The sequence below is a fragment of the Salminus brasiliensis genome, chromosome 8, assembly GCF_030463535.1.
Source record: "Salminus brasiliensis chromosome 8, fSalBra1.hap2, whole genome shotgun sequence".
Lineage (NCBI taxonomy): Eukaryota > Metazoa > Chordata > Actinopteri > Characiformes > Bryconidae > Salminus > Salminus brasiliensis.
In genome coordinates this window covers 8,562,654-8,588,781 of record NC_132885.1, presented here as the reverse complement: position 1 = coordinate 8,588,781, position 26,128 = coordinate 8,562,654, and the positions used below count along the sequence as shown (strand labels likewise).

Sequence of the window (26,128 nt, the reverse complement as noted above, 5' to 3'; positions counted from 1 at the left end):
CAGCACCAGCATCCTCCTCAACCATCCCTGCCTCAACATCAACCACAACAGCCACAACCCCAGTGAGACCATCTGATTCTAAAAGAATCAGATGGTGTCAGGTCTGCCCTAGCAATAAGGACAGAAAGACAAACACATTGTGCTTCACCTGCAAAAAATATCTCTGCAAAGAACACAAAAAGTGTCACTTTTTGCCACACATGCATCTAATATTGCACAAGTACACATGCATGTTCTTGCACAAAGATTATTTATAAAACTAGTACTTGGTTTTAGAGGGTTTGATTTGCTTGATTGGCTGTTTGTTTGTTTTGAAATCTACTTATTATTATTATTTTTATTATTTGTTATTATTTAATACTAATTATTTATTGTTTATTACTGGTGCTTTTCACTTTGTATTTGTATTAAAGTTATATTTAAATAAAATATCTCATGTTTTTTGCCTTATTCTTGAAGTAATTATATATGGGTCAAAATTGACCCGTAACACAATAGATGTTACTATAGTTAATAATAATAAAAAAAAAAATAAATAAAAAAAAAAATAAATATATATATATATATATATATATATTTTTTTTTTGTTTGTTTGTTTGTTTGTTTGTTTGTTTTTTGTTTTTTTGTTTTTACATTTAGGAAATGTGTTCCAATGCCCTTCAGTAATAGTCAGGTACTATAACAACCCTATTTTATTTATATTATTCTCTTGAGGTTCATTTGACTATATTTTTATATTGAAGCTGTGGGGTATTCTCTCAAAAGAAGGGCCCAGAGGGCCACAACAAAAAATATTTAAAACAATCATTTCATGGATGAGGAAGCCTAACAAGGTAACTAAGAGGTAAGAAACAAATTGAAGGATAAATAATTGTTTTTAGGCTATCTGAAGGGTGATTTAAGACACGGGTCAAAACCGACCCGTTAACATAAGAAAGAGTAACAGAAAGTTAACACAAGAGGAAGGTTAAGCTAACATTTAACAACACAGCACAAAACTGATTTATGTAATATATGTAAAGATTATTTTTGTAATTTGGGTCTAGACAAAGCATTAAAGTCATGACGTTATTTTGAGAAGAAGGCCAAAAAAGAATAAACAGAATAAGTTAATTTATTAACTCTATGAGTTCATAAGTAGTTCTAACATATTTAGGGTATTTGTACTCACTTTATCTTCAACAACAGCATTCCTTTATTCTACTTCTTATTTTTGAGAGTTTATAAGGTCTCTAAGGTGGTTTAAACCTAGTTTTTCTTCCTCCCTTACGCCATTGTCCTACACCTTAGGCCTACTTTTAGCCCCCCTGCCAGAGCCTAACCACATCAGATGCTAGCGTGTCCCTATTTAGTATTTAGAAGATGCTCTTTTTTTAGAGCAACTTACAAAAGTGCTCCACGGTTTCCTTGGTAAATATGCTTGGCTAGTCTGAACAGGCTAGGAGTCAGTATGGATGCCTAGATACACAATCTGTAATATCCTATTTCAACAGAACATCATATCAGGTAAAAAAAGGTGCACGTATTTGTCACTGTACAGTGTACAGCGAAATGTGTCCTCCGCATTTAACCCATCTGGTAGTGAACACACACTCACACACACACACACACGTGTTAGGGGCAGTGAGTACAGACACACACCCAGAGCGGTGGGCAGCCAACTCCAGCGCCCGGGGAGCAGAGAGGGTAAAGGGCCTTGCTCAAGGGCCCAACAGTGGCAGCTTGCCGAGCCCGGGAATCGAACCCACAACCCTGTTATCAATATCCCGGCGCTCTAACCGCTGAGCCATAAGACATGAGTACAATCATAAGCTAGTCTCAACCACATCGTTCTTTTAAAGAGAGTGGTGTGTAGGGCCCTAGTGGTAGAACCTGTTGAGACTGCTATAAGCAGTCTAGTGTACATTTATAGGTACAGTAGCTTAAATAACACTAGGTTTAAGGTCTTAAAGGCCTGTAGTCAGTGTACCATCCACACACTCTGCATCCTGCAGTTACGACTGGAAACCCTATGCACAGTCACACTGCACCCACAAATTTCCCCACTTCTTCCCCACCCACACTACAGGTGGTTTGTGACCAAAGTGCCACACACTACAGTGCAGGCTCTTTGGCTGAGGCTGAGGCCTGCAGTAACATTACATAACATTACAAAGTAAAGTCTGAATGACCATTTTGTTTCCCCCCAATCAAAACAGAGGTTAAATTCTCCCCACCACGACAAGGTATGGTCCAACTGGAAAGGGAAAAAAGTCCAAAATCACCCACTGATCTCATTTAGATGTACCTAGTAACACTGATCACCTGACCTGAGATAAAGAATAACATTAATGCTGACTTTAAACAGACTCTGCTCTCTTGTGTGTCCTACTGTTGCTTCTCTGGTCCTTAGCTCTCTTGCTCCTCTAGTCCCTTAAGCGAAGTCTCAGTGTTCGTGGTCATGTGCCTTGTCATCACATTATTTTCAGTTCTTCTGCTGATACGGTTCCTGTCCCAGGAAGGTGACTGGACTGGTATAGTTAGAGAATTTAGACGACCAGCTCACACAGCTTTATAAGTTCACGCTGCCACTGCTGTCCCTGTGGTTCCCTGTGGTATCAGGCACAGGAACATGTCCAGAAGGCCTAGAGAGGATGGGTTTAAATTAGCATTATATTCATTGTTGGTTGGGTCTTGCATCAGGAATAATTTTGGAGAATATTTTATTAACAATGACAAAACATTTTAGATGATGTTTGGGGTTATCAGGACTCAAAACATGAACTTACAACAACTTATGTCAACTTAAATGACTATAAATCATTTTAGACTTTTACAGATCTGTACATTAAATTAAAATGAATAAACTTACCTTTCTCTCAGTTGTGAAATACATTTGGAAAATCTCCAAGTAAAGACACATTTCAAAATAAAAAATATAGCAAGTCCAATGACAAGGGTGGAGAACAAACTCCAACAGGCAGTACAGGATCCTTAGAGGAAAGAGGAAAAAAAGGTTCTTTTTAACACCATGTGAAAGAACGACACTATAGCTCAAACAGGCTTCACTTGGCTTATCTGGATCAGATATTCAGATAATTCCAGGTTTCCCCACAAATGAGAGAGAGAGAGAAAGAGACAGAGATAGAGAGAGATACACTATATTGCTCACTCATCCATCCAAATCACTGAATTCAGGTGTTCCAAATCAATCCCATTGTCACAAGTGTATAAAACCAAGCACATATGTATGCAGACTGCTTCTACAAACATTTGTGAAGGAGTTCAGTGAATTCCAGTGTGGTATCGTGATAGGATCCCACCTGTGCAACAAGTCATGAAATTTTCTCACTACTAAATATTCCGCAGTCAACTGTCTTCCATCACCAAGCCCAATGCAAAGCGGCGGATGCAGTGGTGTAAAGCATGCCGCCACTGGACTATAGAGCAGTGGAGACGAATCACCCTTCTCTGCCTGGCAATCCAATGGACGATGGTACTTGTCTGACTGTGTGGTGCCAAGTGTAAAGTTTGGTGGAGGGGGATTATGGTGTGGGGTTGTTTTTCAGGAGTTGGGTTCGGCCCCTTAGTTCCCCTTAGTACCTTCCTATTCCAGCATGACATGGGGATGGGGAATGTGAATTCTCTGACCAACGAGATGGACAAACTGGCGGCGCTGGTTTGTAAACAGCGGCTGCATCGTGAATATAGTCTTTTATCCTTCACAAAAACGTGGCTGAACAGCAACATTTCCAATGCTAACATGGACATTTCCGGCTTCACTACCGTTAGAGCGGACAGGGACACCAAACGGACGGGCAAAACTAAAGGTGGGGGGGGCTCACACTCTTTGTAAACATCAGATGATGCAACCCAGGACATGTAACTGTGAAGGAGATCATCTGCTGTCGGGATACTGAACTGCTCTCTGACCCCATTACATGCCCAGAGAGCTCTCCCACGCCATTGTTGTGTGTATGTTCATGTTCCTCCTCGTGCAGATGCTGAGGCTGTGTGTGATTTCATTCATGCAACCACTGCGAGACTCCAAATCCAGCATCCTAAAGCTTTTATAGCCATCTCTGGAGATTTGAACAATATTACACTGGAATCAGTGCTAACTGCTTTTCATCAGTATGTGGACTGGCCCACCAGGAAGAACAGGACAATTGATCTAGCGAAGCACTTTTGTAGGTCACTCTGGATAAGAGCGTCTGCTAAATGCCGTAAAATGTGAATGTAAATCTCTGCCCCGCCCTCTTTGGGAAAATCTGACCACAACCTGGTCTACCTGCAGCCACAGTACAAGCCCCAGGTCCACAGGCAACCTGTAACTACACGCTCCTTCAGGAAATAGTCTTCTCATGCCGAAGCAGCTCAGGGACTGTTTTGAGTCAACTGAATGGAGCATACTGCAGGAGCCATACGGTGAGGACACTAAGGGGATTACACACTGCATGACGGACTACAGGAAGAAAGTAGAACAGACATTGAGGGACAATAACATGAGGGAGGTATGGAATGGAATGAAGAACATCACTGGCTGTACACAGAGGATGGACAGTGACACAGACAGTGATGTACGGAGAGACATTGAGTTCAACAGCTTCTACAACCGGTTTGACTGCCCTGTTCAAGTCTCTACAGCTCCAACAGACTGATACTTCCATTGTGGCTTGTGGGAGGGGAGGGCAGGAGGCGGGGTACAGATACCTTGTGGATGACTTTGTGGCATGGTGCCGTAGGAACAACCTGCTTCTGCCAAAACCACACTCCTGTCTCTATTTAGGGGGTTGATGTGGAGATGGTTAAGACCTACAGCTATCTTGGACTGCACCTGGATGATGGGTTGGACTGGTCAGCCAACACAGACAACCTGTATAGAAAGGGCCAGAGCCAGCTCTACTTTCTGAAGAGGCTGGGATCCTCCAACATCTGTAAGAAGCTCCTGCAGATGTTCAATCAGACTGTGGTGTCCAGCTGCATTTTTATGTTGTGATGTGCTGGGGAGAAAGAATAAAAAAAAAAAAAAAGACTAGATGCAACTTGACAGGCTGGTCAGACGTTCTAGGTCAGTGGTTGGTGTGGAACTGGACTCTGTGGTTTAGGTGGCAGAGAGGAGGACACAGCACAAACTGCTCTCCATCATGGAGGTCACCCACTCCACACTGTCATTATGGACTAAAGGAGCAAGTTCTGTGGCAGGTTGTCACAGAGCTGTTCTACAGACTCAGGAGAGCCTTTGTTCCGAGAGTCATCAGGCTCTTCAACTCTTCCCAGTGGGGCCAGAGGAGGGAGGAGGACAGATGAGGACTGAGTCTCTTATGTTTAATCATAGGTTTTATTTATTTGCACTATTAACACTACTGTACATATGCACTGCTGTACACTTTACTTAAATACCAATATATGCACATATTTACATATTTACGGTCATATTTGCTGACACTCATATTGCACATTATTTTTTCATTGTTATTTATCTGTATTTTTTATCTTTAATATTATTGTATTGTATTTACTATGCTGTTATTATTAAGATATATAAAAATCTTTAGGATCAGTAAAGTATCTCTCTATCAACCCGATAGAACACCTGTGGGATCAATTAGAGCGGAGACTGCGAGCCAGGCCTTCTTGTCCAACATTAGTGTCAGACCTCACAAATGTGCTTCTGGAAGAATGGTCAAAAGTTTCCATAAACACACTTCTAAACCTTGTGGAAAGCCCCCCCAGAAGAGTTGAAAATGTTATAAGGGTGGGCTGACATCATATTAAACCGTATGGATTAAGAATGGGGTGTCACTCAAGTTCATATGTGTGCTGATGGCATATAAAAAGGTGTCTCATTATCATAAGGATTTACCTTATGAGGTGGCCTCATAAGGATTTAAGACATTTATGTTTTATTATTTGTTTTATGTATTGTTATTTAAAAACTACAATACAATACAAACATATTGAGACACCTGATCATTCCTTGTTTTTTCCAAAATCAAGGATATTTAAAAAAAAAAAAGTTATCCTGCTTTTGTTGGATTAACTGTCATTGCTGTGAGAAAGAGTGTTCGTGAAATCAGGATGTTGGATGATCACCACCTCTCCTCATCCCAAACTAATCCAACATGTACTGAATGGCGCACAATAATTCCAAAGAACACAGTTCCACTGCTCCACAGCTCAATGCTGAGGTGGCTTTGTAGCATTCTAGCCCACGATTGGCATTAGGCATGATGCCAGTATCTGCTCTAGAGAGCACTATTCTATTGGCTTCTCTACAGGGATTTGATAAGTGCATTTACACAGCACTCAGCAATGGGTGCAACTTAAAGTTGCTGAATGCATTCATTAGATGCGTCCATAAACATGTGGACATAGAAGATCCTATTTTATCAATGTTTAGGTGTGCACCATGCAGCTTGATTTTGGGCACATCAGTGTGTCTTTGCTATCGTAATGACCAAAAAAAGCATCTCTCGATTCGCTTGAAGCACCTCTTAATTAATTAATCATGGGTGTGTTTTGGGCATAACATGCAATAAACCAATCAGTGTGTAACTTGCCATTCCCTTTTAGAGCCAGGTGCGGTCTGACTTTGGCAGACTGCTATTTCAATGGGGCATCGCGCACGCTTGTCTGCCTAGGTTGTTTTCAGTCAGTGGCGCACTTGTGTTTTCCATTGCCAAGATAGCAATACACCAGAAATTTCCCTGAACCCACCTCATTTCAAGCACCATTGCTATAGACTGTTGGCGGGGTGTAAGATAGCCATAAGCTAATTAGCTGGTAGAAGAACCTTTTGCTGTTAAAGAAGAACCTTTTGCTGTCTGTAGTAAGTTTCTATCAGCGGTGGGCCATTTTTTCAGATTTTTCAGATGTTTCTACACCAAACTCACTCATCCATGTCTTTATGGACCAGGAAGGGGCCATCCCCAAACTGTTCCTGCAAAGTTGGGAGCATAAAATCTCTTGGTATGCTGAAGCATTACGAGTTCCTTTCACTGGAACTAAGGGGCCAAACCCAACTCCAGAAAAACAACCCCACACCATAAGAATTTGCCGTTCTCCTGGCAACCGGCAAACCCAGACTTGTCCATCGGATTGCCAGCCTGAAGAAAGTGTGATTCATCACGCCAGAGAACACGTCTGCACCGCTCTAGAGTCTAGTTTTGGCATGCTTTTCACAACTGCATCCAATGCTTGGATAAAGCTGCTCAGCCATGGAAACCCATTCCATGAAGCTCTCTACACTCTGTTCTTAAGCTAATCTGAAGGCCACAGGAAGTTTGGAGGTCTGTAGCGACTGACTCTGCAAAAAAGGTTGGCGACCTCTGCGCACAATGAATCTCAGCATCCCCATCCCCAACACTTGTTAGAATACCACTGACAGTTGACTGAAATATTTAGTAGTGAGAAAATTTCACGACTGGACTGCACTGGTGGCATCCCATCACTGTACCACGCTGAAATTCACTGAACTCCTGAGAACTCCTGAGAGTTCTTTCACAAATGAGAAGCAGTCTGCATGCCTAGGTGGTTGTTTTTATACACCCGTAGCCATTGAATTGACTGGAACACCAGAATTCAATGATTAAGATGGGTGAATGGAAATTGGGCTTTCAGCGATTTCTTTGAACTGATCTTTTTCTGGGGCAGACTGAGAGACAACATATTAAATGTAAATGTGTCTTTCTCCCAAACATTATAGAGGACGCTGTATGCATAATATAGACTCACCTGGGTATGTATGAACGTACAGTAAACCTGTGGCACTTCCATATAGGTTTGAAGCCTTGCATAGATAGATGCCATCAGGATCAGGGGTCACTGGAATTACCAGCTTATCCATCCTGGATGAAACAGTCTTGTTCCCCCTGTTAATACAATAAATCATTACTTTATATTAACACATGGTAAAGTATTTTGTAAGAATTGACTCTTTGGAAATGTTTTTATCTTGGGATATGCTGTGGCAGCTGTTAAAAGAACAAGAAGAAATATGCAAAAACCTTAAGATTTCTACTGTTTGGGTGACAGCACAAGCACAAAATAAAGTGGGAACTGTGGCACTGCCTGAGGGTGTGGAAGATATGTCATTTGTATGTATGTGACCAAATCAGAGCCAATCAGAGAACTACCTTTATTCAGTTTAACAGTAGTAAGCACAAATGAAGCACCCAGTCAGATTTTGGAAATGGCAGATGAGTTTTAAAGTTACAAATGACTCATTCATTTAAGAAATAGCAAAATTATAATAAAACACTACTATTACTACTACCACTACTTCTGCTACTACTACTACTGCTGCTACTACTGCTACTACTGCTACTACTACTGCTACTACTGCTACTGCTATTACTACTACTGCTATTACTACTACTGCTATTACTACTACTGCTACTACTACTGCTACTGCTATTACTACTACTGCTACTACTACTGCTGCTACTACTACTGCTATTGCTACTGCTATTACTACTGCTACTACTACTGCTACTACTACTACTGCTACTACTACTGCTGCTACTACTACTGCTACTACTACTACTGCTACTACTACTACTACTACTGCTGCTATTACTACTACTGCTGCTATTACTACTACTGCTTCTACTACTACTACTACTACTACTGCTACTGCGTCATGCCACGTCAGGCGTTGCAGTTAAACAAGAAACACTTGCAGGGAATAGACTTTGCATGAACTTTAATAAAACAGCAGGGTAAACACAAAACAGGGTAATAAAAATACAGACGAACACAGGAGTGCAGCAAACTAAGGAACAGAACTACTAAACACAACTAACCTTGGACTAGGCAAAATAAACCAGGGAGCTGGGAGGAAAACGCTCAGGTAGCGCTCAGGAAAAATACAGGGAAAAATACAAACTGAAAACCGCAAACTGAGCTTGGGAGAAACAACTAGACCGGGCAGGTAGGGACAGTAATCAGAAAAGAAACGAAACGTGAAGCAGAGCTTCGGATCAGTAAGGGAGCAATAAACTAGACAAGGTACAGGAAGCGTAAATAAAACCTGAAGCCAAGCTTCGGACTAGTCAGGGGGTATAAACCAGACAGACTGGTACTACTACTACTACTACTACTTATTATAACCTGATATTGACATATAAAGCCTTTAGTGGCAATTACTTTTCTGACTTATATGCAAGACTTAAAAGATTAAGAACCATATCCATAATAAAACTGAACAAACCTTAGCCAAGGCTGGATAATTCCTTCTGCTGGAAAAAGTAACATGAACAAGTAACATTCAAGTCACTTGAATTTGGCTAGCCATACACACATAGTTTAGTTATTATATAATTTATTATATTTAAGTTATTACATTATTGGCAACATTATACATTATTATATTATTATACATTATATTTTTATGTTAGGTGTAGGTAATGTGCCAACTCTCACATTCATATCACAGCCAAAACAGAGCCATTTTCCTTATTTGTTGTGAAAAATAAAATCAGTTTTATTCAGTTAATAACTGACAAAAGGAATTGATTTAATTTATTTTTAGATTCAACAGATTTAAATAAGGTTGAATATAAGGTTGAATTCAACCTTATTTAAATCTATTGAATCTAAAACCAAATTAAATAATTTTTTTTTGTCAGTTATTACCTGAATAAAACTGATTTTATTTTTCACAACAAATAAGGAAAATGGCTCTGTTTTGGCTGTGATATGAATGTGAGAGTTGGCACATTACCTACACCTAACTTTTAAGTTGTGCTTAAAGTAAAGAAAGTAGAGCTTTGTATAATAGCAAGTCTGAGGAGTTGGTGGCGGCGTTTTTGGGGCAAAATAAGTTATTAAATATTCACACCACCAATATCGCATCCTGTTGCCAAACTCCTCCCAAGCAGTTACTCAGTCTTTTTTTTGACCACAAAAAGTGCAAAAGGATGTGAAAGGACTCCAAACACACAGAAAAGAACACCCTTATGCAACAAACACAAACACGCCTTTCACACCAAACGCGACTGGTCAGAAGGTGAATGAGCAACCAAGTTGTATTTACCCTCTGTTCTAAGATAGCATCGTTTGAGACATAAGCTCTTTTTCTGACATTGGCATGGTAACAGCCAGCCATGACTACTGATCACCAGAACGTTTAATTGAATTCCTCCTGTGGAAGGAGATGCGTCTCCAAGAACTGTCTGTGTGTGTACAGAGGAGCTTTGATACAGTCATTTTTTGGGACCAAGCTCTTGCCCTTCTTGATAAACTATTCTTCTTTTATAACAAAATGATAATTGTGAATGGTAACTGTGCTAGCTGCCATTTTAACGGTGTAAAAAAAAAAAAAAAAAGAGAGCTGAATTTACCTGCTCCACGTGAAGTTGGTTGGTTGTGGATTGGCATCGGCTATACACTGGAACTCTTTAGCTGTGGTTGAGACACCAACTGGTTTAATATCCACAACCTGAGGAGGATCTGACAAAAACAGCAAATATAAATACCTAATAACTCTTTCAGAAATATCAGCTGTACACAAATATTTGAGTACCCTGAAAAAAATCATATATATTTTTGAAGTGAAGAGACAAAGTTGACACAACCTCTGCAGTAAAGCTGAAATGTAGGGGGGAAAACAGGTTTTAGATTCCCAATCAGTGAATGTGACTGAATGTGATTTAAATGTAGAAAGTGGTTGCAAGTGAATAATAAGTGTGATATAAATACAGTTTTTGACTAGTGGGCATGAAGAAAGAAACTGTTAACTGATAACACATTTCATTAATTTTTAACCACTTGTTACAATTTAAGACTTTTCATTTTATAAATTAAAAGTTACATTTTTGTCAGTGTTCTCCCACCTTTAGGAAAATATTTCAGAGCTGCTGTTAAAGTGAATAAGAGGACCTGACCTGATCTTCTTTCAAAATTTAAATTAAATTATTTGTAAATAAAATTATTAAATCTTTTGAATTAAAGTTGACACATTGAAAGTTATCTGAAATAGTTCACTGCAGAGGCTCTAAATATCTTCACTTCAAAACTTTGTACAACACATGCTTAATATCTGGTTTCTAATAGTCAGCCTGCTGACAGCAACTTACAGTGGATGACTAGTGCATAGTCCAGTATGAGCTCCTCCTTCAGGGTAGGGTGATTCACCAAACACTGAACCTTCTGCTGGTTCAGCTCTCGGGATGCTACACCAATCAGGTGGCTTTTGACAGTGTAGAATCCATCAGGTTCTGCAGACACATTAGTTTCTACCTTCACAAGGTCACTCAGAGCACCGAGATTCCAGGAAATATTTGCCTTGGGTTGAGCTTTAGCGGTGCAGGTTACCAAGATCACTTCAGAATCACCAGCAACAGGAATCACATCAGCGTTCACACTGACGACAGGACGAACTGTAATAGAAGACAACCTTTTTAGTAGAGGATTGACTATTCATATTGTAATAAACATTTATGAGCATATTGTGGATTACATGAGTGCTTAAAGAACACTGATCAACAGCATGTATTCGACAGTACTACTGCTACATTTTGTCTGCATGACAAAAAATAGTAATAAAATATTTTGTATTATGAAAATGTCTGTGTACAAAATGTCTATATATTAAAAACAATGGATAAGTATTAAAAATGAGAATAGAGATGGGCAATCAATCAAAATGAATTGAACCTCAGATCAACATAATCTTGCCAGTTTCAGTTATTCTGTTGTTACTTTTCCCACTGTGTGTTCTTGTACTGTCATTTTCTTCTCTGCCATGACGCTCATAACTTAGAAAGAACCCACACACTCTGATTGGTCGCAGTAACTGTTGAACAGGAATTGTGGGTAATGGGGTGCTGCCGAGTCTGCTTTATAGCAGCCCTAACTGAAATCAAATAAAATAAATTTTTATAGCACTTTGTACAGCTGGTGTCACAAAGCAGCTTTACAGAATCAGTAAGAGTACAACAGATCAACAGAACTTAAAACATTGAAAGAAACCTTGGGAGAAACCAAGACTCACAAGGGGGACCCTCCTCTGGTCAGAACTATTTATTCAAGTTATTGATAAAAGTCACTGTTACCACGACAAAACTGTTCTACTGCCCAGATGTTCTGATACACACCACATTTAAACTCACACGTCACACAGCGTTTCACACACTTTATACAGTTCTCCCTTTTTGTCATCAGGTTTGGCTAATATACAGAGCTGAATCATCAGATTGTAATTTCCCACACATGTGATTCTCACAAAAGCAGAATTGGTATGCCACAGCTTTTCTAAGATCTTAGATATAAATGTCAAGTGTATGGGTCTGTATCTGTTATCTAATATTTTCTATTTTATTATTGAAAGAAAAAAGTATTTAGTCAGTCACCAATTGTGCAAGTTCTCCCACTTAAAAAGATGAGAGAGGCCTGTAATTGACATCATAGCTAGACCTCAACTATGAGAGACAAAATGAGAAAAGACATTGTCTGATTTTTAAAGAATTTATTTGCAAATAATGGTGGAAAATAAGTATTTGGTCACCTACAAACAAGCAAGATGTCTGGCTGTCACAGACCTGTAACTTCTTCTTTAAGAGGCTTCTCTGTCCTCCACTCATTACCTGTATTAATGGAACCTGTTTGAACTCGTTAACAGTATAAAAGACACCTGCCCACAACCTCAAACAGTCACACTCCAAACTCCACTATGGTGAAGACCAAAGAGCTGTCGAAGGACACCAGAAACAAAATTGTAGACCTGCACCAGGCTGGGAAGACTGAATCTGCAATAGGCAAGCAGCTTGGTGTGAAGAAATCTACTGTGGGAGCAATAATCAGAAAATGGGAGACCCACAAGACCACTGCTAATCTCCCTCCATCAGGGGCTCCACGCAAGATCTCAGCCCGTGGGGTCAAAACGATCACAAGAACGATGAGCAAAAATCCCAGAAACACACGGACGGACCTAGTGAATGACCTGCAGAAAGCTGGGACCAACGTTACAAAGACTACCCTCAGTAACACACTACGCCGCCAGGGACTCAGATCTTGCAGTGCCAGACGTGTTCCCCTGCTTAAGCCAGTACATATCCGGCCGCGTCTGAAGTTTACTAAAGAGCATTTGGATGTTCTGGAAGAGTTTTGGGAGAATGTTTTATGGTCAGATGAAACCAAAGTAGAACTGTTTGGTTTGGTGGAGGAGAGTAAATGCTGAGTTGCATCCAAAGAACATCATACCAACTGTGAAGCATGGGGGTGGCAACATCATGCTTTGGGGCTGTTTCTCTGCAAAGGGACTAGGACGACTGGTCTGTGTACATGAAAGAATGAATGGGGCCATGTATTGTGAGATTTTGAGTGCAAACCTCCTTCCATCAGCAAGGGCATTGAAGATGAAACGTGGCTGGGTCTTTCAGCATGACAATGATCCCAAGCACACTGCCAGGGCAACAAAGGAGTGGTTTCGTAAGAAGCATTTCAAGGTCCTGGAGTGGCCTAGCCAGTCTCCAGATCTCAACCTCATAGAAAACCTTTGGAGGGAGTTGAAAGTGCGTGTTGGCCACCGACAGCCCCAAAACATCACTGCTCTAGAGGAGATCTGCATGGAGGAATGGGCCAACATACCAGCAACGGTGTGTGCCAACCTTGTGAAGACTTACAGAAAACGTTTGACCTCTGTCATTGCCAACAAAGGATATATAACAAAGTATTGAGATGAACTTTTGTTATTGACCAAATACTTATTTTCCACCATTATTTGCAAATCAATTCTTTAAAAATCAGACAATTACAGGCCTCTCATCTTTATAAGTGGGAGAACTTGCACAATTGGTGACTGACTAAATACTTCTTTCCCCCCACTGTACAGACCCATCTCCAACTTAACATTTATATCCAAGATATTAGAAAAAGCTGTGGCCCAACAACTCTGCTTATATCTGAGTAAAAATGACACGTATGAGAAATTCCAATCTGGATTTAGACCCAATCACAGCACAGAGACAGCCCTAGTGAAGATTACGAATGATCTCCTTCTTGCCTCTGATCAAGGCTACGTATCTTTATTAGCCCTACTAGACCTTAGTGCAGCCTTTGATACAATAGATCATACTATATTACTAGAAAGATTAGAGAACATGGTTGGAATCACAGGGACAGCCCTATCGTGGTTCAAATCATATCTAAAGGGACGCTATCAGTTCGTAAAGATAAAAGATCTTCAAATGACACAGATGTAAGATATGGAGTTCCACAAGGCTCAATTTTAGGGCAGCTATTATTTACATTACACATGTTACCACTGGGCTCAGTTATAAGCAGATATGACGTTAATTTCCATTGTTATGCAGATGACACACAGCTCTATATATCAGCCAAACCTGACGATAAATTTAGACTACAGACAATGGAGGACTGTATAAAGGATATAAAACTCTGGATGTCATAATTTCCTTCTTCTTAACAGTGACAAAACCGAGGTTCTCCTTTTAGGTCCAAAAGACTCTAGAAATAAACTGTCCGACTTAATGTTAGACTTGGCTGATGCTTCCATTATTCAACAACATATACCCAATATTAGTAGGACAGCCTTTATGCAGCTTAGGAACATTGCCAAACTAAGAAACTCCTTATCACTACAAGACGCAGAAAAGCTAGCACACGCTTTTATTACCTCAAGGCCAGATTACTGTAACACACTACTGTCCAGCAGTCTCAATAAACTTCAACTAGTTCAAAATGCTGCAGCCAGGGTCCTTACTAAAACTAGAAAATTTGACCATATCAGTCCAGTTCTATCAGCACTTCATTGGCTCCCAGTTAAATCCTGTACTGATTACAAAATTCTTCTATTAACATATAAGGCCCTACATGGCCTCGCTCCAGAGTACCTGCAGGATCTTATTACATATTACAAACCATCAAGACTACTTAGATCTCTGCTGACCTCTTAATCGTTCCCAAAATTCTAAAAAACTTAAGCAAGGGGAAAGTGAAACTCTGGAATAACCGTCCAGATAATGTTCGGTAATGTTTTGGTAAGTAATGTTTCCCCTTAGATAAAGGCTACAGGTCCTTCTCCAAGTAAAATGGCCACCCAGCCTGACCTGCTGGAAGTTTGCCCGCTGAGGTCCCCTCTACCTGCGCCAGACCAGCTGCCACCTATCAATCTGACTATCAGACTCCCCACCCACAGCAGACCAATAGTTCTGACCAAAGGAGGACAGGTCGTGTCCCCCTTGTGAGTCTTGGTTCCTCCCAAGGTTTCTTCCTCCAGCTCTGAGGGAGTTTTTCCTTTCCACTGTCGCCGTTGGCTGCTCACTGGGGGTCTTTGATCCTTCATGTCTTACGTTATTTATTCTTTCTTCTCTGTCTTTGTCTTTTACTAATTACTAATTATGTAAAGCTGCTTTGTGACGACAAAAGTTGTAAAAAGCTACACAAATAAATCTGACCTGACTAATCCACTCTAGTCTGTGTATTAGTCTGTCCATATGTCTTCCAGGCCGCAGAGCTTGTGAAGCTTGTAAAATTAAATGCAGCGTTTAATTTTGCAGACAAAGATAAACTCCAGTTTCTGACAGTTTGCAAATGTAAATTAGTTTAGGACCACAAACTAAATTTTAAATAAAATTACCACATCACAAAGGAACAGGGAACAAACCAGACCATGTCACAGAAGTGACTTACACACCAGATTTTACAATTATATATTTTATATATATACACCAGAACTGCAAAACAGTTGTTTTTAGTTCCTGCTTGATGTGCTGTTCCTCTTTACTAAAAACGAGCCTAATGGACACTATCTGCCTTTTAATCCTTTAGTTTAATTATCGGAATGAGGGTTTTGTCCTGCCGTGTTTTGTGCTGCAAGTAAACCATTAAAACCTTTTTAAATTCCACATTCTTGAAAGTCATTAAAGGGTCCCTAGAATGGAAAGCTTTCTCTCTTGGTATAACTGAATAATAAAAGTTACATAAATCCAACAAACTGAACCTCAAACACTGTTCCCTTTGTTAAAAAGAAAATCCTGCTCTGCTAGCTCTAGTCAAACTCGATGAAGCCGTAAAATCTGACATCCACTTATATGATATATACATGTTTTCTGAGACCAAATTAGCAACAATTGTGCTTCAGTAGAACAAGCTGGAGAACAACACCTCACAAACCAACACCTCACAAACCAACACCTCACAAACCAGGTCTCTACCACAGCTTTGCCTGAAACTGGATGTATGGAAGGGGGATGGCTGGATGCAAAAGCTGGGGAAGTGGCATCTCGGGTATCTGTGCTAGACTAAAAGCTAATCCCAGTGTTTTCTCCATTTTTTTGGAGAAAACTCACTCACATGCATATGGTGCAAGAACAATTACCTTGCAATTTACCCTTCATTTCTACAGATGAGTTGTGAAACATGTTGAGAACAGACTCTTGTATCATGTTGTCTGCTTGCATGGCTCTGCATTGCTCAGTCCAAGTGTGAAACCTGTCTGCATTAAAAGTGAACTGGTCACAGAGTACCGTTGCCGTCTAGAATTACTCACAGCCTTAAGCAGCCTAATCGTCATAAAAAAAATTCAGTGAAATATTATAAAATGATTAAATAATATATTAATTGGACTCCCCATTATCCCTTTAAAACCACTGAAACCGCCTATAAGGGGCATATGAGCATCAGAATCAGACCATGGTGCAATGGTTCATAACCATGGTGCAATGGCCATCTGAGGAATCACATTTTCCTTTTGCATTATGGGAAGTACCACCTGGGAAGGTACTGTGGTATCTGGAATCAAGACGTAAGCAGCAGGCCCTTTAAGTCCTGCAAGTGGTAAGGCGTGTCCTCCATGGATCAACTGGTTGCTGAATAATGGCAGGGTGTATTATCCTAAATAGGGAATACTGTTGCCATGAAGGGATGTACTTGGTCTGCAACAGTGTTTAGGAAGGTGGTATGTCAAATAAATATACACATGAACAGCAGGACCTAAAGTTTCCAGAAGAACATTTGCAAGAGCACCACACTGCCCCAGTTTGTTTGCCTTCTTCCTGTAGTGCATCCTGCTCCCATATCTTCCTCAGGTACGTGACTCACACAGAAAACAAGAAAACAAGATTCCTCAGTTCTGGTGTTCAAATTTAGGCACATTCAGTGGTGGGCATCAGTATTTTGCCCGGTCTTCGACAATGCAGACCCTCAACCAACAAAACCTCTGCAGGATTAGACAAGACAGTCTAGTCTTAACACCCCACGCCTATAAATGAGCATACAATAGAGTTGAAGAAAAAAACCCAAAATCCTAAATGTATTGCTTACATTAACATGAAGGACATATCTTACCATGTACAGTAAGCGGTATCTCTCTCTCAAAGGGTCCACTTGGAAAGATGTTGAAAATGCACGTGTAGATTCCTTCATCTGCTAAGTTCACATTCTTCAGGCGAACTGAACCAATGTATTCTTGAATGTTTCCAATAAATTCAATTCTGTCTCCTAATCCATTGATGTTTTCTGTTTTGCCGTCTGGAGTGATGACAAAAATATTCTCATTCTTAGGGCTGTTCGGTGTCCTTTTTTGCCATATAATCCGTGTAAGTTGCTCACTTGTGTCGACCAGCTGACAGAACAAGGTGCCTTCCTCTCCTGCTGTGAAGGTGACCCTTTGACCAATGACCTTTATGGCTGTTCAAAAAGAAACAAACAAAAATGAAGTAAGGTTAAAAGAATGCCTAATAATGTTGCCATCAATAAATAATAAAAATAACTAAATAACTAACTAACTAAATAAATAGGAAAAAAGAAAGGAAGCAGTCACCAGGCTTCTCCCAGCTTCCCAGCCCCTGGTCTACAAGCCCACCTGCTAGGCCCTGCTACCCTCGGTCACCCCTCTCACATGCGCTGCTGCCTTAAGACCTCCCCTTCCCTAGAACATACCACCCTAAAGGGTTACAAACTACAGAAGCATTAAAACCAGTATATAATATACATTAGTTAACTCAATTTAGATTTCAATACACACACAGCACAAATCTACAGCATAACCCAATAATTCATTTCTCTATTCACACTCTACATGAGATATTGACAGAGAAGATCCTCCACCTTGAGGAGATTAACCAGGTAAGTACCATTATGCCTAACAATATAATTTCAATATAATTATTATATATTTATAATTTCAGGTATAAAAAGATGCTAAGAAAATTAGCTGGATCGGGTATCAGATAATTAGTCTAATCCAAGGGAATCCATTTTTATAGAACCGCCAGTATTCAAGGCTTCATAACTCAGAATCAGAGCAACCTACAGGCATCATACACATACAGTGGGGCAAAAAAAAGTATTTAGTCAATCACCAATTGTGCAAGTTCTCCCACTTAAAAAGATGAGAGAGGCCTGTAATTGACATCATAGGTAGACTCAACTATGAGAGACAAAATGAGAAAAAAAATTCTGAAATTTCTGATTTTTAAAGAATTTATTTGCAAATAATGGTGGAAAATAACTATTTGGACAAAAGTTCATCTCAATACTTTGTTATATATCCTTTGTTGGCAATGACAGAGGTCAAATGTTTTCTGTAAGTCTTCACAAGGTTGGCACACATCATTGCTGGTATGTTGGCCCATTCCTCCATGCAGATCTCCTCTAGGGCAGTGATGTTTTGGGGCTGTCGGCGGGCAACACAGACTTTCAACTCCCTCCAAAGGTTTTCTATGGGGTTGAGATCTGGAGACTGGCTAGGCCACTCCAGGACCTTGAAATGCTTCTTACGAAGCCACTCCTTTGTTGCCCTGGCAGTGTGCTTGGGATCATTGTCATGCTGAAAGACCCAGCCACGTTTCATCTTCAATGCCCTTGCTGATGGAAGGAGGTGTCGAGTTGTGTTTACACCAAACAGTTCTACTTTGGTTTCATCTGACCATAAAACATTCTCCCAAAACTCTTCCAGAACATCCAAATGCTCTTTAGTAAACTTCAGACGCGCCCGGATATGTACTGGCTTAAGCAGGGGAACACGTCTGGCACTGCAAGATCTGAGTCCCTGGCGGCGTAGTGTGTTACTGACGGTAGCCTTTGTAACGTTGGTCCCAGCTTTCTGCAGGTCATTCACTAGGTCCCCTCGTGTGGTTCTGGGATTTTTGCTCACCGTTCTTGTGATCATTTTGACCCCACGGGCTGAGATCTTGCGTGGAGCCCCTGATGGAGGGAGATTAGCAGTGGTCTTGTGGGTCTCCCATTTTCTGATTATTGCTCCCACAGTAGATTTCTTCACACCAAGCTGCTTGCCTATTGCAGATTCAGTCTTCCCAGCCTGGTGCAGGTCTACAGTTTAGTTTCTGGTGTCCTTCGACAGCTCTTTGGTCTTCACCATAGTGGAGTTTGTAGTGAGACTGTTTGAGGTTGTGGGCAGGTGTCTTTTATACTGTTAACGAGTTCAAACAGGTTCCATTAATACAGGTAATGAGTGGAGGACAGAGAAGCCTCTTAAAGAAGAAGTTACAGGTCTGTGACAGCCAGACATCTTGCTTGTTTGTAGGTGACCAAATACTTATTTTCCACCATTATTTGCAAATAAATTCTTTAAAAATCAGACAATGTCTTTTCTCATTTTGTCTCTCATAGTTGAGGTCTAGCTATGATGTCAATTACAGCCTCTCTCATCTTTTTAAGTGGGAGAAATTGTACAATTGGTGACTGACTACTTAAGGTCAGTGGTAAGTGTGTAGCTGAAGGGAATAATACGGTGCTTGAGACTGCTGGATTAAACTACTGCCACATAAGTAAAAATACTGAAATACGCGTTAACATATTTTGTAATACCACATTACTATTATTATTATTATTATTATTATTATTCTCTGGATATGGAAGCAGCAGAGAACTGCTAACCTAGCTACTGAACAAAACACAGGTTTTAAAAAGCAGTTTTTAGTGTTTCTGTACAGGTTCAAACTTCTTCCTCCTCTAATTCAGTGTAGTTCAGCTGGAGCTAGCCCCCCAGCTCTGCTACATGAAAGACCACCGCGCAGCCATGAGCCCCTACCTGTACTTGTGCTGCAGAGCTGAATGGATACAAGACAGACCATCAGACGATGAGCAAGAAGGTTCATGATGTTCAGGTCAAATTAATCCAGCAGAAAAACTAAAACTGCATCATATTTTAGAGAAGCCAGGTCAGACCACCTGGACCAAGCAGCTCTTTGCTCCTCCTCTACTCATGACGCAACTTAATAATCAACCATAACCATTGATGATTATCATTTATCATATTTAATTAAACGATGGAGGAACAGAGGAACAAACCATCGTTATATTTTGTCTCAATTCCTGATCTTTCTATTTTACCGAGTTCATTTAATCAAAATAGGCGGAGTCGCTGCGTCAGACGCAGAAGAAACAAGGGACCGTCTAAAAAGTGCGGACATTGTTTAAAAACGTAGATCACCAGGTCACAAGTTTATATATCATTGACTCCACAAGACCTCTGAAGGGGGACCGTATTTTCTGGCACCAATGTTAGCAGCAGATCCTTTCCTAGTCCTTTACGTTGTGAGGTGAGATCTTCTAAAACATAAATGACATATAGATATATTTGACATATAGATATCAAATCACTTGTGGTCTACAGAGACACGTCTGATACACATACTACAACCTTTAGTTTAATATTAATATTCCTCAGGTGAATGTCAATGATTTTATTATTAAATTGCTCCTGTGAAACATCCATATGACATATAGATCTAAAATCACTTACAGTCACGTACAGACACATGTCTGATACACATACTACAACCTTTAGTGTGGGAAAATATTCCTTAGTTAAAAATTAAATTAATTTTAGATCCATGTGACTTGTTCTCTGTTCCTGCTCCAGCAATGTACCGGCAGAGCCCACCACTCCCACGCCACACTTTTGCCGGTTCTGGGCCAAACCCTGTGTTTGTTCTTTTGTTCTTCTGGTCCCCGTGTCAGTGGATGTTTCTGGAGCTGTTAGTGGTTCCCGTTCCTGTCACTGTGTTTGTTTCCCTGTCCCTGATAACCTGTTGGTCTCTTTCCTTCTGTCCTTTCTCCTGTCATGTCCCCAGTCCCGACAATCTCCCCTCCAGTCTTCTGTCCACTCTCCCATTCAGCTTCCTGTGTCTGCTTCTGTCTCCTCCCGTGTTTGTCCCAGTCAGTTGTTTGTCCAGTCTCCAGTGCGTTCCCCAATCCACTTCCAATATCTGTCCGGTTTCCAGTCACCCGTTTGTCTCCTTTTAGTCTTTCCTGTCCGCAGTTTGTCCAGTACCCTGTCCAGTTTTTATAGCACTTTAATATAGTGTTTAATTTTTAACAATAGTGTCAAATAATCACAATATCAGCATTATTCTACTGATGTAGAGATGTTTGTGGTACTGTTATACTGCTGCCTGCTGCCAGTGTGTGTCTGCTTAGATGTTGGAGCAGCAAATACAGGAATCAAATGAGGGCACTGAACCTTGTATGATCAGCAGCACTAGCTCTTGTTGACCTCTGCAGAGCCAGTAGAGCGCAGTGTTGTACAGTGAAGGGGACTTTTGGTAGAGGGTGTGGCTGTAAGGTTAATATTTCCTGGTTAAGTGAACATACACGACAAAAGACAAGAAGGAGTTTCATATGCTGGAGAGGTTTCACCTTCCCAGTGCCTGGTTTATGAGGATGATTCAGTACAGAAATGTTCATTGGGTTTTGTATGGGGTTTATATATATATCACTATTTTAAACCGACGCATTGTTTCAACATCATTTTATTTATTTGTATGATTTTTTGATGGTTTTCCCTCATTACCACCAGCTACATAACTGCTCCATGAGGGCAGTCGTTTCTGGCTCCGGATCGGTTCCGCCGTTCCGTGCTACCCATCAGTATATCACCACATTGTGTGCTTCATACAGCCTGAGCTTACTGTTAATACTTGCCTGAGTGTCCTTGTTTAAACCTAGTTCTTTACTTAATAAGTAAACTTTTATTTACAGTTTTGTCAAAATAAAAGGTTTTGGATTGCTCAATTTAACTTTTTTTAAGGAAAATTTGATTAATCATTTAGCTCTAGAACAGCAGTCACTAGTGGCAGCCCTAATCTATTAATGTTCATTAACAGAGCTGCTTATTCTGGGAGGTGTTTTAACTTCCTCTCACATAAGGCCTACTTTTAGACCCCCAGCCACAGCCTAACCACATCAGATGCTAGCGTGTCCCTATTTAGTATTTAGCAGATGCTCTTTTACATTAGAGCAACTTACAAAAGGGCTGCACTGTTTCTTTGGTAAATACGCGTGGCTAGTTTGAACGGGTTAAACTGGTTAAACTGTATGAACTGAAAAACATGCTTTTACAATAGAAACACAATCAGACAATGTTGTGGGTAACAACACTACATTCCCCCAGGGTCAAGCAAACACACATGTCTACATCCAAAACAACATTAATCTACCCGTGTCACATGATTCATGTATAATGTATGATGCATCAGCACAGTGCATATGTGCAAACAGGGTCTAGAAGATGCAATGAAATTCCTGATCAGCCTCCTGAATGACTGGTTTTAATGGGAGCATTGCAGGACAACCTGAAATGATTTTTAGGGCAGAATTGAGTAAATATTCAAACCTACATCCTCCACAAAGATGCCATAACACTGGAACTGACCACATTTCAATTATCACACAAGACAACGTTAGGAAAACTTATCTTACGCTTATAAAAGCTTGTGTTTGTACTCATGTCTTACCTGATATGATGTTCTGTTGAAATAGTATATTACAGATTATGTATCCAGGTATCCATACTGACACCTAGCCTGTTCAGACTGGTTTTACTTGCAGTTCAGTTTAGTTAAACTGTGGAAATGTTGCTGAAGACTTTTCAGTTTAAATCATTTGCATCTTGTCAACCACACATCTCTTTAAGTGGATGGTGTGCTGGGCGCAAACTGCTGATTTTAAGACATTAAAAAAACAAAGCAGTGGTGGCTCAGCGGTTAGAGCGTCGGGCTATCGATAACAGGGTTGTGGGTTCGATTCCCGGGCTTGGCAAGCTGCCACTGTTGGGCCCTTGCGCAAGGCCCTTTACCCTCTCTGCTCCCCGGAAGCTGGAGTTGGCTGCCCACCGCTCTGGGTGTGTGTGTACTCACTGCCCCTAGTCCATTAGTGTGTGTGTGTTCACTACCACAGATGGGTTAAATGCAGAGGACACATTTCGCTGTACAGTGACAAATACGTGCACCTTTACCTTTAAGTGGGAAAAAGTGCCGGTACTCCCCTTATTTAGATGTTGACCCTCTAATGACCCTTCATCCCAACCCCCCTAGAAATCAGAACCATGTTTCTGGTACCAGACAAACCTTCTTATTTAGTGATCATGAACCAGGAATAGGGAACAAGTGCTTTTATGGTTTTTCAAAGAGGACACTGAATCACATGGTGTCCACTGTGGTGGTAACATCAGTTCCCCATTAGACACAGTTCGGTCCTCCTGGTGTGCCGACAGGTTTCAGTGCTGTGTTCTTGGCCCTTAATACTTGGATGATGTTTTCTTTGGGAAGCAGTTTCACCAATGGTTGATGCAGAAAACCATAGGGTCAATATAGATCACCCACAACCTGATCTGGAGAGGGCAGAAAAAAAAGTACGGTACGGACAAGAGTAACATGTAGAATCACAGGCACTGCGTACTGGTTGAGTACCAGCCCATTTTGAGCACTGGTATGTAATATAATAAACCAGTTTGATTTGCACATTTGTGTAATGTACATGAAGAAATGCAAGAAATGGCTGCTCATTCCAGAGCTGTCATGGGAAAAGCTCCTGAGTTGCAGTTAGGAAACATTTCTCAGAACTGTGTTAGGTTTTGTGCAAAATCTCACATTCACCACCTGATCTTGTGGGGGAACCAGTTTTAACTGCTGAAACCACCCTGACATTAATATCTGTACTGTTTCCTCAAATGCAGTGAAACTGAATGTGCTCTTAGTTTTATGAAGCTATATGAAGTCTGTTTATTCTCTGGGTGTCCTGATCTGCACTGCAGGAAACACTGGCAGTTACAAAAAAGTGACTGTTACTGGCATCATCAAAGATGGCAACATGCCACCAACTGCTCAATAATTAATGAGTTGCTGCTGATGTGGGTTCTGGGCTTATAAAGAGGCATTCATGATCAGTCCAACAAATGAAAGCTTGTTTTAGACCGGTGTAGTCCACTACTGTACGCTAGGGGTCGAGTCAGAATCCTGAGCCGTGCCACTTTGCAAAGAGAGCACTATTGGCTGTGCATTCTCCTGTTGTGTTGGTCTCCTAATGTCAAGAACATTGCTAATGCTAGGGAAGCTACGGATAGGTGGGTTAATCGGCAGCACCAACTTGGAAAAAAAGGGGGAAAAATGTAAAATAAAAAGATAGATAGATAAAGCTGAAGTGAACACGGTTTTGCAATAAACTCGGACCCTCTTCCAACTCCCCTGTAAAACCCTCACAACAACCCTGTCCTTTATATTTTGCCTTGAGACCCCACCATAATTCAGGTTTACATAACCATGTTGTCCAGTCATTATAGGCTGTTTTTGTCACTGTTTTACTGAACATCTGTTTTTCGTGACATTTATTTCCTTCCTTCTTCATGCTGTTCTGTCCTGGTGTTGCCCCAAACCAGCTCTCAATTTCCCTGCTGCCCCTGCCTCTGGTTTCTACACTCATCTGTTTCACTTCTCCTTTTACAGTAGCACTGAGCCTGTGTCCTGACCATCTCATAACTCTCGACTTGGCATGGTAAAATATTACATTCTGAAAAGTTCTTAATTCTACCAGTATAAAGTCTGAAGTAAATTTTAACATATTAACCTTCATTTAAACTCAGAAGTACCTCATTTCAGCGTGGACCTCAAGTGTAGCTGTGACTTTACAAAACACAAGCAATAAACGATAAAACATTAAAACCAGTAAAAAATAAATAAAAATAAAAACAAAGTAACGTTTAAAAATGTATAATACAATACAAATTATATAATGTGTTAAACTAAACATGAGTGTTAACATATCAATAGCACACAGAAACCAACTAAGATCAGGGAGGGAGGAAATCAATCAGGGAGGGAGGAAATCAATCAGGGAGGGAGGAAATGAGGGAGGGAGGAGGGAGGGAGAATATACAGTTTACAAGTCTGTGGCTTAAAGTCGTTATTTCCAGAAACACCTGACAGGCAACAGATGTCTAACTGATTTAAAAGTCAGTTGAAACCGTTGAAACAGTGGGAAGTACTTTAAACAGAAGTGGGCTGCGGTGTCAGATGAAGAAAGAGAAAGATAATGAGCAAGAGGGAGGGAAGAAGAGCTATAGAGAAAGAATGAAGGGAGGGTAGAGGAGAGTCTTCTCAGGCTTATATTCAGGTTAATTACAAATAAAATAAACAATAAAGTAAATAAATGAGAGCCTGAAGCTTGAAGAGGCCTTGAGGTCTGACAGCAAAAAACTGAAGAGAAGAATGAGGTCTGGGGTCCGGAGACCATGGCCAAAAGAATGAAATGGCAAAATGTCACTTCATGGTTTATAAAGGGGAAGAAGTTGGGTACTGTTACAGCTTGGAAACAAAAACCCTTCCCTAATGACTGCATGAACATTAAATATTTAAAAAGACATTAAACATTTATCAGTTAGGAGAACAATACTAAGAACTAGTATATACTGAATGTCCCTAAATTGGCTCGATCCGCCATCCCTCAAAACCCGCGGAAGACAAGCGTCCAGACTTATTTCTGTCATGGCACCAAAGTGGTGGAACGAGCTTCCCCTGGGTGTCCGAACGGCCGAGTCACTTGCTGTCTTCAAATTCATCAAATTTCCCCAATTATTCTCCACCTGCAGACTACCCGTCTACTCATACTGCATTATTCAGGAGTGTTTCCACAAGGCAGCCAATTAGTAAATGAGCTCATTCATTTTATATTAGCAAATCAATCAGCCCTTATCAAAACGAAGGGATGAAGAGAGGATGGAGAACGCCTACAAATATCCTCAAAGAAGAATAACAACAAAAATACATCCCCACAATGTGAACACAACAACCAGACAGTCTTTGTTTATTCTAGACAGAAAGGAAATTAAAATGGAGAATGTAGCAGCTGTTTTAGCAGGACAGGACATGTTCAGCATTGGAAG

At 40.5% G+C, this 26,128-nt stretch overlaps 1 protein-coding gene across 1 annotated transcript; it reads right to left on the bottom strand.

Moving 5' to 3' along the window:
- Nucleotides 1-549: 549 nt before the first annotated feature.
- Nucleotides 550-20,397, bottom strand: LOC140560880 (nectin-1-like). Its single transcript, XM_072685508.1, has 7 exons — nucleotides 20,000-20,397; nucleotides 17,293-17,634; nucleotides 11,061-11,363; nucleotides 10,326-10,434; nucleotides 7,717-7,853; nucleotides 2,852-2,972; nucleotides 550-2,624 (listed from the first exon to the last, which is right to left on the bottom strand). The coding sequence occupies exons 1-7, from the start codon at nucleotides 20,064-20,066 to the stop codon at nucleotides 2,552-2,554; spliced, it is 1,152 nt and encodes a 383-aa protein (XP_072541609.1). The 5' UTR covers nucleotides 20,067-20,397; the 3' UTR covers nucleotides 550-2,551.
- Nucleotides 20,398-26,128: the final 5,731 nt, after the last annotated feature.